General features: G+C 36.5%; 1 protein-coding gene across 1 annotated transcript in view; it reads right to left on the minus strand.

Moving 5' to 3' along the window:
* MTDH (metadherin) overlaps positions 1-16,221 on the minus strand; it is a 35,095-nt gene that overhangs the window by 3,387 nt on the left and 15,487 nt on the right. Inside the window, exons 6-12 of the mRNA XM_055704734.1 lie at positions 15,358-15,609; positions 13,137-13,223; positions 10,693-10,791; positions 8,253-8,377; positions 7,579-7,698; positions 5,153-5,272; positions 1,082-1,238 (exon numbers count right to left, since the gene is read on the minus strand). Of these exons, the coding sequence (XP_055560709.1) occupies positions 1,082-1,238; positions 5,153-5,272; positions 7,579-7,698; positions 8,253-8,377; positions 10,693-10,791; positions 13,137-13,223; positions 15,358-15,609 (960 nt within the window). The remainder of the gene's footprint in view (positions 1-1,081; positions 1,239-5,152; positions 5,273-7,578; positions 7,699-8,252; positions 8,378-10,692; positions 10,792-13,136; positions 13,224-15,357; positions 15,610-16,221) is intronic.

Here is a 16,221-nt window from a genome sequence, read left to right on the forward strand (position 1 = left end):
ACATGCTAGTTGTCAAAAGTGGTAAATTGGGTAAAGCACTTTCTATGCTGAACATTAGAGATGTTCTTTCAATTGTTAAGGCATGAATCAGTCACAAAACCCTTCATATTTTAGAAAAAAGTTGTAAACTGATACACTGACTTGAAAGATTCTGTTTAATATATTCAAAACCAAGAAGCCAACTAGAGTGGTTGAATAAGACTAATATTATGAAACCATTTAGTTTGTTCTACAGTCATTAGGGACAGATATAGTACTTCAGCACTTAGCCAGGAACTTCTTATTTAATGAGATTAATAATGACATTTCAAAGTGTAATTCAAACAACTTTTTTTTTTTTAAGCAATGCCTTTCACATCATGACTTCCCTTCCAATTTTTCTGTCTTACTGGGCAAGTACCTCACTACAAGCGCTTTTGCAGAGTAATGCAGAGTATATGTTTGACATCTCTGGGCACAACATAATTTTGAAAAGCAATATACCTGCAGTAGTTCAGCCTGACATACGTGCTGTTAGGCTACAACAAAAATAAGTGCATTAGCCATTACCTTTCCACTGTCTTATTAGCACCCGTTTTCCTTCATGACTACTACATTCCATGGAAGTATATCAAAAAAGATGTTAATGACCCAAGTTGAGAAGTCAAAAAGAAAATTTAATTGCTTATATTTTTTTTTTTCCAAACAAACATCCTGTCAACTGCTATGTTAGTACCAATCTATTCCACTGAAGACTCACAAGCAGGCCTTTGAAACAGGGTGGCAGAACTACTTAAGTCACAGCATGGAGCTCCAGTCCTGATGGTGAGGAGTACTTCCAAATGTCTGTTAAGGACTGGACAAAGCCAACAGACATTTTCAGTCATCCAAGCCTACAAAGCCAGTTTTTCCTCACAGTGGAAGCACATTTGTCAAAGTACTTCAACAAAAGCTAAAATACAGCAAGATATAGAAATGAAACAGTACCCGATATGGCACATTAAACCTGAAACTCAGGGCAAAACATTGTAACTATATACTCTCTATGGGAAAAAAGTACACCCTGAATTCAGACAAATGAATTGTAATGAAACATACTTACTCTGTGGAGGAGGCACACTGTTTTGCTTAATATTGGGACTAGAAACATCTGTCTCTTGCAGCATCTGTGGCACTTGGGAAGCCATCTTGTCAGAATCGCTCTGTGATACAATTACAGATGGCTCAGTAGAAACAGCAAGTGAAGGAGCCTCCTCAGGCTATTTGAAAAACAGAAAAAAGTCATACAACAGTAAAACACTCCTATGCGGTGTTATTTTGGTGGTATACTTAGCAGCTGCTGGAAAGATAGCATTGAAAAAATTAAGCCAATATTAAAATCCTTCAACATTTTAAATCAAGGCTGCAAGACTATGACTGCCATCTAGTGCCAAAACTTTTAGTTGCATACAAACAAACCACACGAATTCTTAAAATGTGACATGCCAAGAAAAGGATAACAATCACTAAGATCCTAGAGAGGTCCTATAATACATACATCTTCAGAAGAGATGCAAAATGGTGACACAAAAACATTTTTTTTTGCAAAGCAAACAGGCAAGCTGTGTAGGTCCAAATACACAACTCAAATGAAAATAAAACAATTTTTTATAATATTTAGGAAGTATTTGCATTCATTCCTGTCAACTGCTCAAAACACTCTGTATGCTTATATTAGAATAACAGCTATTTGTGACAGCAGTCAGGAAGTATTTCAGTGGAAACTACTGCAGGAATAACTGCCTAGTAAGACATTCCTAGTATTCTCCAATTATCCAGTCTATTTCAAAGATACCACTGCAGAGACAAGATCTAACTGTAGCTTCCCATGTAGCACTTACTGGAATTCAAGTACAGTAAAACAGAACTCAAAATGCAAAAAACATTTTGACATTCCAATAGGAAAGCCAGATCATAAAATTATATGACCCCAACAGCAGGCAACCCACTGAGAAACAGCTTCAAAGAAGAGTATTTTAGAAAACAGTGCCTCAGTCAAGTAATAAATCCCAAACTTTAGGATGTCATTAAGTAGTTATGGCTGTAGTTGTGCCACAACAGCCAGGACCGGGAACCGCCACAACAGAACAGTGCAGTCCACATCCAGCTCTTGATGTGGATGTACGCAGATCCGACATTATGGTCACCAGTTTTTACTGTTTTCATTACGAATGTAAGCATCTAAAAAATGTTGTCAGAACATACAAAAGAGCAAAATGCTAAGTGTTTTTTACTTTATCATACCAAGCAAGAAGTTAAACAGTTTTAATTGAAAGAACCCAACACAAATTTGGAGAGTAGCAGTTTGCTAACCTTTTATGAATAAAGGAGTTTGTTGTGCCCTTGCACATCAACTGAAACAAGTTTGTTAATAACTACAATTGCAATATTTCTCTTATCTACTGAAAACATGATAATATTGATTTTTATATCAACCATGCTGATGAACTCCCATCTTACAGGATTTCCAAGCTTAGCCAATTCGTATGTTGTCTAATGGTTAGCAATCATCAGCTACATAAATACGAGTTTCAACAAAATGCATGTGGCCTCTAAAACAAGGACAAGTTAAAGCTCCTAGTTCTGCAAGGTAATTGATTCAAATCACTGGTATCATCTTTTCATCAGGACAGATTCACTCTCCACCTGCAGGTAAAGCAACTCAATCAAGATTTAAGTGGCACACAGCTGTCTCTGGCTGACTTACAAACATGTTGCAGCTTGAATGTTAAAGCATGCAGTATTACCACAAATGTAACTAAACAGGTACATACAACATTATATGGCCATTTTTCTAAAAAACATACTTCTGTCTGAATTTTGGATGAGGGGAAGCGGAAAGTGATACCAAACATTAAGGACTAGGTACTACTCTTTGCTAGGATATTCTGTGTTAATAAACCAGTTCAGAAAGGAAGCCTGAAACCATGAACAAAAACTATTTGTATTATCAAATAAGCATGTGCATAGTTTTACAATTTATTAATGAAGCAGTGACTTGTGAGACTCTTACAAATGAAGTGTTTCCAAAGAGATCTCTTAATTCAAAACCTGTGCTTGTTGACAGAACACCGAAGGTTTCCACACAACCCAGTGTATAACATGGGAAAAATATCACCACCAGATAAAAACCAGACGCATTCAACATTCAGCTGTTTCTGGTCTTTACGAAGATATTCTGGATAGTAACTTATCTGTGTTCAGTTTATTTTTCCTCATGTTTGGTTCTCATGTTTTGAGGCATTTGCTCAAGACTAGATTACCTACCTTGGAAACTTAAGTCAACAATTTCACAACATCAGTCACAGACTTGTTTATAAAACTTTTTGTAACAGCCAAGTCAAACAATATCAGAAGGCATCTCTGCATGTGTGAAATTACAATGAAGCCAAATCTGATAGCAAGGAGACTTGATAAAGACCACAGGCATTGTCAGATGCAACAATTCATAAATCATCCTTTCCCAAGTCCAACTAACTTCCAGAGAATGTCATTAGCAATCTTTTTGTCTTCTGCCTGGCCCCCCGCCCCAGCAAGTCTTTGTAATACAGACTATGTCTTGTCTCACAAAATTGCCCTTAACACAGCTATATAGAGGCACATGTATGAGCAGATTGAATTTAAGACCCAAGAAAAACAGGAGCACTCAAGCCCCCCCAAAACAGTGCACAGTGTGGGTCTGCATCAGAGCTGATGCCATCAAATCACCGAGGAAGTTGTATATGGTTTTAAGCACTAAACAATTGAGCAAAGTCTACTGAAACTAGCTGGTATTTTGGCAGTGCCAACACCTTGTGAGAAAAAACAATAGAGTACCTAACTGCAGACCAACAGAATCATTACATGTAGCTGAAAAGTATTTTTCAAATTAATTTAGATTTCCAAAGAGCAAAACCTAGCCTTTTGGGACACACCATTACACTTCTTTCTAGATGTCAACACCACCCACCTTGATGTCACAATCTAAACTAATTTCCTGTCTACGCTTTTTCAACTATGGCCTCCAACACAAAACAAATAAATAAATAAATCACAAGCAAATACATTATCTTTCATAACACACACACTGCCAGGAATAAAGCCACTTGCACACATAAACAGATTATTTTTTTTAGATACATCTTGAAAAAACCAAAAACCACAAAACTCAACTTTGCACTAGTCAGATAGACCAGGTAGCTTTTGCTAACCTTGAATTAAGGCTGAACTGAACCTAAATGGAACAAATATAGTAGTATTTTGATGCAGGATATTTAGAATACGCTGAAAGTATGTCTGAATGTGCTTTTCAAGGCACGTGTTCTCAATAAACACTTTCTGTACTTTTTCATCGATTACCTGCAGCCTCTTGTAAAAGATTCCATTCTAAGTATTTTCATTTGAATTTTAAGACCTTGTTATCTTTTACAAAACAAGTGTTTAGCAATTAGAACTCAATATTCTGACAGATACTCTTTGGTACCAAACTGTCTCACTGGTATTATTCACCCTTTACTTTATGGAATGCAAACCCAACACCACTAGAAATATTAAATACTTCACTTCTTCCTACAATGATGCTTGTAGGGTAACAGTATCTAAAAAAGCTCCTACTTGGAAAAGGATTAAAAAGAACTTGTATTGTCTGGAATCTGTTTCAACTGTGAGCTGAAGCAAACAGTCTGTTAATTAGTTTAAATAAAACCTTTTCTTATTCAGTCATTAACATTAAGCCCAGCACACCCACTGAAAATAAAGTCTAGACTGTATTTAAGTCAGAATACAGTAAGCCAGTAACAGTTTGTTTTGTTGCAGTGAAACAGCAAAAACGCTATTCGTCTTGTGCTCGGACCCATTAGTTCTTCGGTTTCCATATTTCAAAGTTTTAAACTATTGCTTGAATATTCAAACAAGAAAATAACTTGACAGTCATGAAAGTGACCACTGATTTAGAAGATACTGCTTCGCAAAACTTGTAACTAACATATCTAAAATTCAACCTCTCAATCACCTTTACATTCATAAACATATAGCCTGAAACAGTATTCTTACTGTAACTTTACCTACACAAATTAATGTTTCAATGAAGTTTGAGCACTTCCAAATCCAAAATTGTAACATAAACCCAATTTTGTATCCAATTTTGTTTCCCTACCTTAGCTGGTTCACTAGTACTCATGGTCTTCAGAGAAAAAGCTATTTCCTGCTGTGGCTGAACTTTTGAGGTATCCTCCCGAAACTCCTCTCCAGCTTCTCTATCCAGTTCTTCAGTGTCCTACAAAAGGGGCAGAGGGGAAGGGAAAAAAAACCAGAAAGAGCTTGTGTTTGCAGTAAAATTCTGACTCTTCTTCCCTGCATATCAGTTTTTTTGCCATGATCAACTTCAACTAAGAAAATCTATCTTAAAATACCTAAAAAAAAAGTAGTGGGCTGACACTAGTCTACACTAACACTCAAGTTTTATAGAATGTAATAGAAAAATACCCATAGAACCCAATAAAGCTCAGAAAGCAGTACTCTTCATGCAATTCACTGTCAAAAAATCCTGCTATGTCTGAATGAATGACACTTCACACTCCTGTGAAATTATGATATGAAACTAAACTGCAGTTACTCTAAAAACTTTGTAAAAGTATAATGAGACTTGACAGCCCTCAACTCTGCTTTGTTACAAGCAAAACACACAGAAACTGAAAATATACCCAAAGTATCCAAGAGTCTCAACCTTTATTCCTTAAACACTCTAATGGTGAAAGTTTTCGTTTTACATGAGGAATTAGGTTACATTTTTTATAGCACCAGAAGAATTCTGTGGTGGTGAACAGTAAATAGAACACAGGTCTCCAGTTTTAAGCTGGAAGTACCTCTTGAAACATTGTTCCTTCACTTACTTCCCCCAGAACCCTGTGAAAAATGCAGCCATAGCTTAGGTCTGTTGATTCTTCACAGCAAAGAAAACATACTGCCTAACAGCTAACTCTGAAGGTAGCTTCCACTGCCCTGACAAACACTGAAGTCAACAAACATGTGTTAACGACTTAAGTACAATCAGTGAGAAAGATGGTGTTTAAGTGAACGTGTTCATTTTCAGGGGATAAATATATGAATTAACAATGATAACTTATCTGTGATGTATTAACAGTTCTCTTTGCTCCTATCAAGCAGTGCCCCCTAGTTTTCCATAAAAATTTAATAAACATGAAAATTCCTCTGTAAACTGATGATCTCAGACTGATGGACTGAATGAAAAAGTAACAAAATCAGAATGGTTGGAGACCAATGGGTAGAATAAATGGATCTAACTATCCTAATACAAACAGTAAGATTCCATTTGACAAATACAACTTAAAAGGCAGCTCACAGGCAACAGAAAAAACCTCTATTTCAGAACGCACTCACTGACCTCAAGATCCATGCAAAACATCCACAAACACCGGTTAACCATAACATATTAATCTTGACTTTAAACACTTAAGAGTCACTGAAGATACAAGAACATGACAGATTTCAATTACAAAAAAATTGCAATACTAGTACCCTCAGTTTTAATTTGCCTCACAAGAAACTGCAAATTGGCACAAATATCTACCTCCACATAGACAACTTTAAAATAATTATATGTAATTTGAATTTAACCTTTTATAATTGTTTTAATAAAATCTCAGACTGAAAACACAATCATGATAAAAAGCAAATCCAAAGCGACACTTTCCCTCTCTCCAATTCACCTTGTCAGATTCAACTGAGCATTTAACATTTTGTAAACAATGCAAATTATGAATAGCTGCTACTACAAGCAGAAGCAGGATATATTCTGAGCACAAGCTATTAAAACCTTTTTCCTATTAGGAAAGTACTTGTCTTCACATAGTCAAACACTATTCAATTGCCAAACGAAGTGTGATCTGCTTTTTCTATTTTTACAAAACTCTGTTTCCATGTAATTCTTCAAAAGCTATTTAAGTAACAGAAAACTCCAACTATCCTCAGTTTGCAAATACTACCTCATTCAAATCTGACTCCCAATAGCTCCACCTACCGAGTTCGAGGCATCGATACTTGCCATTTCACATAAATCAAGTTACGACAGTACTCCAGAAAACCACTATATTCTCATAGAATTGTACTTTAAGATAGCCTAAGAGAAACCTTCAATTTCTCTCATTCTCCTAGCTAGCCATGTCCAAGACAGCTGTCTTCCAAAAGACAGGACGAGAAGACTTCCCATGTAGAGGAAAGCTCCTCCTGGAAGCATCCCTACAGTACAGAATCCTGATGTGATAGAAAATAAATAATTCAGGATAAATACTTTCCACATACTTCATGTTTTCCATAAATCCAGCAACCCTACATTGGATTCACAAGCCAAACACAGAATAATTAAAATTAAAAGAAATACTAATAAGAGAAGGATTACTTTAACTCTTGAGAAACAACAGTAGACAATTTATAAGTAAACAATATCATCAGGAAAAGAATTTCCCAAAAATAATTTTTGCTTCAGACACTAATACATAAAAATAAGGTTTTGTGAATTCCTCACAACTGCCTTTTCGATTATCCAGATTTTGTTCCATTTACCTGTGCAGGAGAGTTAGCTTCCTCACCCTGCTTCTTCTTTTTCTTCTTCTTTTTCTTGGACTTGCCACTTGTAGAACTCTGAAGTATTGGTTCTGCTTTTTCTCTTTCATTATCTGAAGTCTTCATAAGGGAATACAAGTTCTTTAGCATTGAAAAATTACAGTGAAACACATCTTCTATAGACTAAACAAATTAATAACTATAAGGAATTTAATTGCATATAGAAGTATAAATGAACACAATCTTATCTGTTTAGTTCATTTTAGGAAGACCACATTCTTTAAATGCTACCTGGCAATATAGGTACAGGGTTGGGAATGAAAAAGATAACAGAGCATCATGTACTCCTGGGAAATGCTGTTTTTCATAGAAAGAATTAAATATTGTTAGGAAGTATTTATGAAAACAGATCTAAATCCTCTTAGTCTACAACAATAAGGTAATCCTTATATTATGGTGAGACAGTAAAATTTGACATGGAGCTAAGTGGCTTCCATTTTCTCAGTAACAACATTGAGTATTTTCCTTCTCTACCTATAAATTCAAGAATTGTGCTACTCTTACCAGTGTAAAAGAGATGAGAGATTACCTTTATCATCACCTTTAAGTTACTTTAAGAAATAGCAGTGGTAAAGGCAAAGTCTTGGAGCTAAGGAGAAAATATCACCTTTTACCTTCTGAACATCAGGTATCTCTTCAGGCTGAGGAACAGAAGCAACTTTTTCTTCATCTACCCAGTTTCCCCACTCTTCTGCTGGTGCATTCCAATCAGAGCTGGGATCAGCTGAAGAAAGTCCGTCTACAAAGATTAAAAATATTTTCAGGAACATCTCCATACTTTTCAGGTGCTCTTTGACAGTTTAAAAATAGTAATAAAAAATCCATACATAAACCCACTTCTTTATATCAAAATATAAACATTCATTTCATGTATTTCTGGAAAATGTAAAGATATTAATGACAGCTAGAAGACTTTTATAAGTAACGAGCAAGACATTTTACAGAGCAATCAGACTGCAAACTAGTCACAGCAGCAGCAAGCTCGATGCAATTGCTTTGAGGTACTTTTCTACACTATATGAAGAAGAACAAAATTTGAGAGTTGTACTCTATCTTAAACCTTCTTCCTAGTTTGCAAAAAAATTAAGGTGAACTGTAACACTGATCAATCTTACCTCAGTAAGAATCCTTTACGAGTGATATATCTGACAGTAAATCTTATCAAGCCAAAAGTCATCTTGTAACGCTGACATTTTTTAACAACCTTATTTTTTCTAAGACTAAGTCCCTACTCCATTTCGCTATAGTTCATTTATGATGGTACATATTTATGTTGTCACAAAGGAGTAACAGATTTAAAGGGTGAGTTATATAAAAATTAAAAATTTCTGAAAGGAAGATCTAAGCCTTAGACTGTCTGTTTAGTAGAAAGTTACAGCAAGCCAATTTTAAACCAGAACACCCTGGAAAAGATCATCTGCCATTTCACATTTATATTAACATCAAGAATATTTCTCACCCTCAGACTACGCCAAACTGAAGAAGAGGCAAACTTGGTCTGTCAACCACAGTGGGATTCAGTTTAAACATTTGAAAATTAGTCAAAATGAAAAGCAGTAGTAAGCACAATTAAGTTTACTGGCAAACATTATGAAACCAGATACACACTAAGAGAACTCAAGATTACTTATAATAGATTCCCACTTCTTGCTTTCATATAAAAATATTACCTCAATTACATTTACTTTGGACAATTAAAATTTACCGATTTGAAAAAATTACTGCCCAACATAAAATTATAACATACCTACTGCCCTCTCACTACTTGCTTAAAGGAAAAAATCCAATATTTTTGTTAATAATAAAAATAAGTATTATTTGTACATACAGTTAATTTCCTTGTCCTGAACCTGATATAGTAAGCTGTATCTGTGTACCACATGGGAAGTTTTAGGCCAATTTCCCTGCTTCTGTTATCATTCACTTGAATCAGTTGACAGCTATGACCAGATTACAGATGCTACAGCCATAAACATCCTATGCTCAAAAATGTGAATAAATCACGTTTTGATAATACATAAACCCGATTACTTTCAAATGACTAACTGAAATGTGCTTCCTTCATCCTTAAACAAGACAACAGAGAAGTTTCAAAACAACCTGGTATCACAGCAGGCATGACAAAACTAGTGGAATCAAGGACTGCATCAATCCATTCCACTTTTGCAGTCATTAAACAGGAAGCTGTTCTTATAGAGAAGATAACATGCAAGGCAGCTTTTCTGGTCAACTTGAGCAACGTTTCAGGCAAATAACCTAATGAGAGGCACAAAACTATTTTTCTTAAAACAATCTCAGAGCTGAATGAATAAAGCTATCAATTACAAAGGCAGTTCAAATGGTGAATTTAAGGCTGAAGCTTTCTTCACAGGTAGTTTCACTAGGAAATATTTAGGAATGGCTGTACCTTTATTATAATACAGCCCTGTTCAGGGAGACCCTGTGATAAAGAACTACAAGAATATTTTAAAATTGGCAGGGAAGGAAAAGGGGACAGGAAACACCAATTTTAGCACAATTCCCAAGTAATTTCTGTGACTTCTATCCTGCATATGCTTTCTATACACATAAGAACTTCCCTATGTTTTCTAAACAAGAAAGTAAGTTAAACTAAATACAAGTGCCTTATGTCATGTTAAGTTTTCAGTAAGGTACAAACGTGTAAAAGTAAACTCTGTGAATGAAATATAATCTGCTAAATATGTCATTTGCCGACTTGCAGTAGATTTTTCTCACCATTTGCAATAAGACTGTTTTAATTGATTACCAAGATTTTCTAGCAAAAGCCAGAACTACCTTAAAATGCATGAGCTTTCTCCCTTCTGAATTTCAATGTCCAAGTATTTTTCCTAAAAACTAACCATTTTCTATTATCATTCGTCAAAATACTTCTTCCTGCTTTCTTCAAACTGCCAACTAGCTTTACAGAAATGGAATGTTCCAGGTTGTTCTTCAGATGCTCACTATTGGCTAATACAAGTAGGTAAGTAACAGTGACTATAAAGTAACAGTAATTAACAAAATTTTCTTTATGAACATTTTAGAGGAACATACTTAACCCAGACCATTCGTCATCAACAGGGGGTTGAGCATGACTTAAATCCCACTGAAAATCCGAAGCACCAGCCTGAGAGACTGATTCACTGTTGGATCCTGAAAGGCAATAAAATTATACTCATAGGTTAACAAGCTTCCCCAGTTTTCCCGGGTGAAAAAATTCCAATCAAAGGAAGAAAGGAAGACAGGAGGCTCAAAGAAAAAAAAGTCTGATTCTAAGGACTGCACAGGACAGGAAAACTACAAGGGTCTTGAAAATGACATATATTCAGAAAACAAGGGAACTGAAGAAGGAAGACAAAATTAAGTCAGGAGAAGAATATGAGGGGGGGGAGGGGGAAAAAAAGAGGCAAGGGTGAATAGCAGTAATCTCCTCAAACTGAGAAATACAATGAAGTTTTATGGGTAGAAAAAAATTATTACCCTGTATCAGTAAGAACCCTTACAAGGAAAAGCTTAAAAGAAAAGAGTACTAGAAAGAAACCTCATCAGTTACATTGCAGATCTAGCAATCAAGTTACTTATTACTAAGAATCCAATTCTCATTTCTGGGAAAAAGTTCCAGGAACATATAAAAGCAGCATGACAAACAGTAAGGCCAATACCAATCATGGTAACTGAAAGTGTTAGACATCTAACATAATTATGTTAAGAAAAACAGGGCAACAGCAAACAGATCATTTTATACAACAATAACACCAAAAAAACCTTAATGGTGAGACAAATAAATTTATTACTTTATGATGAGACTTACTTTGGAAAGGATGTTTAAATAGAACCACAGGTACCTGAGTCTATTTTATAAACACCTCTGCAAGAGATACCTCAGATGACATGAACATGTTCTCATTTTTTGCTAGCCAGTCACAAGTGAGAAGTAAATATTTATTCATGTGGTCACTCTGCATCACAACATTGTTAGCCAAGGTGCAAAGAAGATTAATATACTTCACTGTCTTCACACTTCTCTCTCAAAGTTGGAATGGTGGTATTGCAGATGAATCTTAGCCTGTTGTCCCACTTTATTAAACTTTAAGTTTTAGCCTAGAGACAGAACTTAAATTCAAGTGGCTCCATGGGAAATGTTACTTTGTTACAACTCTCTGTACAATTAAGACTTTGGTTTTTCTTTAAGACAAGGTTTCTGTAAGTTTTCATTAAGCGAACTGTCCTTTGGGAAGTCTGATAAATTAGGCCTTGGCATTTATAATTTTTGTTATCCTGGCTCAGATGTGCATAGAGAATGAAGCACTCTGAGCTGTAGGATACTGAGCTCAAGTTCAACAGTTAAAAGACTGTAAACTGCAATACAAGTAAGTATATCCTAAATGCATAAGCACTTGGCCAGCTACTTCCTAGAAGAAAATAGCTATGGCAAGCCCAATAACTTCAGTAAGCAAGAGCAGAAAACCTGACATATGATCCCTTCATTATATGTATTAAAAAAAAAAAATCATCACAGTAGCACTTGTGTCAGCAAATTAACACACAGAATTTGTTATGAAGCCAGGTTTGCACTCCAAAGCATTTTCACCCTTCAAAATCAGAAAACCCCAGAGCTCAGCTTTCCCACATGTCATACAGAGAAAAGACTTCAAATCCTGCCTATGAAACTTATTTTGAAAGTAATGCTTCAGTTCCTTGAAGGGGGGAAAAAAAAAAAGTCTCCCAGCATATCAGGGTAAATGGACTTTTCAAGAAAGCAATCTTCCCATCTCCAACTTCAGATGCAGCAACACTGAGAAATCTCTTATGCCCATTACTTAGACTCAAAAAACCACACATCGCTGATCTAGCTTTTGATTATCCATTTCAAGGGCAACAAGGCTGGCAAAGAGTCGAGAACAAGTCTTACGAGGAGTGGCTGAGGGACTGGGGTTGTTTAGTTTGGAGGAGACTCAGAGAGGATTTTACTGCTTTCTATAACTACCTGAAAGGAGGCTGTAGGCAGGTGGGGGTAGGTCTCCCAGATAACAAGTGACAGGGCAATAGGAAACGGCCTCAAGTTACGCTAGGGGAGGTTTAGATTGGGTGTTAGGAAAAATTTCTTCACTGAAAAGTGGTGAAGCACTGGAACAGGCTGCCCAGGGAGGTGATGGAATCACCAACCCTGGGGGTGTTTAGAAAAATGTGTAGATGAGGCACTTATTCACAGGGTTTACCGATGGACTTGGTAGTCCCGGGCTAACGATTGGAATTGATGATCTCAAGGGTATTTTCCAACAGAAGTTATTCTATGATTTAAAAATTACTTCAGTGCATAATTTCAGCATCACAAAAAAGTTTTCCAAGCTTTCATAGAAGGTGTCTTCTACCTGTTTCCAGTTACCAGTACTATTTTCAAAGAACAATGAGAAAGATGCATATTAATAACATTTGACAAATTCTATTTCCACCTGGTGGAGAGAAGAGTGGAAACATGTCTGCAAGGGCATACGTACCAGAAACTCCAGGAGTTAATCCAAATGAAGAGAAAGTAGTAGAATTCTGTTCAGAGGTATTAATCCTTGCATCCACATTCCAAGCAGCTGTGGCAAGGAGGTGGTGGTGGTGGTGGCGGCAGGGGGAGGAGGAAAAAACAACAACAAAAAAACTTCACACTGTTGGCAACACTGAAAAAGTTAACTATTTCATTATGAAAAGGGTCAGAAAAACAGTGGACAGTCCAGCTCTGTTAACATTTCACACAACTGAGGGCATTATTTCGCTTACTACATCAGCAAATCAGTACCGAGATGAGACTGTATGAACACTCAGCTTGAATCTATTTTCAAGCTTTCTAAGATCTTCCCTCTACAGCCTTTTGTATATATAAACTTCTCAGAACAGAAAAGTAAATGTTTTGAGCCCCACACTATTATTCTTCTTCCCATTATTGCAATCATCTAAGTTACCAAATGAGTATTTATTAATCTGTAGATGAAACCTATCTTGAAGCATATTGTATATTGGTTAAAGAACAGAATTGAGTTCAGAGTAATTTTTGACAAAACAGGACATATTGCTTAAAAATTAAGATATACTTGACTGTTCAGTGTACGGTAGAAATTAAGCAGAAATAATCAGAGGCACTAATAGTGTCAAGGTTAGAACGTGATTCTTAATAAAACCTACCAGCAGCTTTTATTTAGAATCATATTTAATTGGGTGAGTGGTCACTCAAAACTGGACATAGTATTCCAGATGTGGTCCAAGAAGGGAAAAATCACTATCCCCAATCTACTGGTTCCTGTTAATACAGCCCAGAATACTCTTTGTGTCCAGCTTGGTGTCCACCAGGACGCCTTATCCACAGAGCTGCTCTCCAGTCAGTTCCCAGCCAGGGGTGCTTCCTACGCAGGTGTAGCACTTCACATTTGCCCTCTTTGAACCTCCTGAGGTTCCTGTTAGCACATTCCTCCAGCTGGTTTAGGTCCCTCTGGATGGCACCCCTGATGTGGAATAAATCAACTGATTCCCCTCTCCCCAGTCAAGTTTGGTGTAATCTGGGAATCTGATGATTAACACTCCCTTGCCTCCTCCAGGTCATTTATAAAGATAATAAACAGGACAACTCTAAAGTACAGGGCCCTGTGATATTCCCCCTTGTTACCAGCCTCCAGGCAGAGTAGGACTCACTAACCACTACCTTCAAGCCTGACCAGTTTTTCAACCACCTACTAACTTAGATACAATAATATTGTGAGACACAGTGTCGAGAGCATTACTGAAGTCATCATAATGGATGTCCATTGCTCTCCCCTCACCCACAAAACTAGTAATTTTACCAGAAGCAAATCAGCCTGGCCAGGCATGAAGTATTCTTGGTAACAAAAACATCAAGCTGGTCCCAGTCACTAAGAACTACCTTATTAGAATATACAGCAGAATACAGCTAACTGGAATATGAAAAAAACTCTTTGACTCTACTTGGCAATAGTATAGCTTCCAATGGTATAGCAGGTCCAGCCTCAGGAACAACATTTCAAGATATGTGAAACAAGTAAAAAAGGTCTAGACTAAAGCAATGCTGCTGACTACAAAGGAATACTGCTCTACAGAAAAGGCAAGGATCACTTACACTGAACAGTCAGAAGGACTGTATTACAGCATCTACTAAGTTAAAGGCTGTTGCCCAGAATTCTCCATTATTATTATGGACAGTATAAGTGATAGAGGCATAAAATTGTACTGAGAAGACTAAACCCGATTTCTAATAAGAAAACCAGTGTAACACTAAACCTCATGAGAGCTGAACACTCTTTATGCCTGCAGCCTAAACAAATATCTGCCAAAAACGAACAGTTGATTTGATCATGTTCGATCAACAGAATAGATTTATGACCTGGGTTTTAAGACATTCATTAAAAAAAAGTAGTTACATTTCAAAATGGCTTAGTATTCACTTTCAGAATTTTAAGAAAGTGACATAAAAAAAATTTGATTCCTTCACAGAAATCAAATTATTTCAGATAAATTCCACAAACTGTTAAAACTGTAAACAAGACACATAGATGTTAAACCACCAGAACTTACAGTAAACAGACTGCTTAGTTCACATTTCCCCAGACCACTTCCAGATTTTTTAATATATAAACATAAAGCTATTTATGAGATTCACTACCAAAAAGTAGCTTATGTAAAAATGCTTAAGTGAAGCAAGTTTTCTTTGGAATAGCTTACCAATAGGAGTGAACAAAGAACGCTCTTTCCAGGGCCTGCCCACCAGGGTTACACCCCAGTCCTTTCCATTTCCATTAGCATCTCCAGCATCCTGGCCCCAAGCCAATGTCTCAGTCTTCCTCTTCCCAGCTGCAGTTGAAGGAACAGATGTCCATTTCTCCTCCCCTACACCAATCTGTGAGGAGATTTTTACAGACTTCTCGTTCCAGCTTCCTCCATTTACTGTATGGCTTTCACTCAATCCTGGAGAAACTTAAATACATGCATAATGAAAACATTATTTAAATTAAGAACTGGATGAAGAATTAAGATATTATTTATGTGTATATACACTTAAAAAAGAAAGTACAAATGAACAGCAGCTTTGCTACACCAGTGTGATACAGAAGAGCTGCTGCTCCGCCTCAGCTGATTTTCCAGTTCAGATGACACGCACCATCTGTCTACCAACTTGGAGAGTGAGGAAAAAACAGCATCAAACTACACTCTCCTTCCTGCATCCCTTTCTTTATAGGACTGATACCTTGGTGAACCAGATCCTTTAGATTAAAAAAAAACCAAACAAAAAAACAAAACAAAAAACCAAGAAACCCCACACCCAAAACAAAAGACGAGGGGAGGAGGGTAGGGGGTGGGTAGTGGCTACTTCCAACACTGCTTACAGAGTATGGTGATGATTTGTGGAAAACCTCACACACTAAATGGAGAACGATTTGTTTTATAAATGCATACAGCAGTTCTCTAAGCAGGAAGTACAAGAAACGACCAAGGATTAGAAAATGCTTCCCAAACACTACACGGAATTTACAAAGGGCATAGCTATCATATTGACCATGGTGTCCATCAAGGTTAGAGGAAAAAAAT

This window comes from Falco cherrug, chromosome 3, assembly GCF_023634085.1.
Source record: "Falco cherrug isolate bFalChe1 chromosome 3, bFalChe1.pri, whole genome shotgun sequence".
Classification (NCBI taxonomy): domain Eukaryota; kingdom Metazoa; phylum Chordata; class Aves; order Falconiformes; family Falconidae; genus Falco; species Falco cherrug.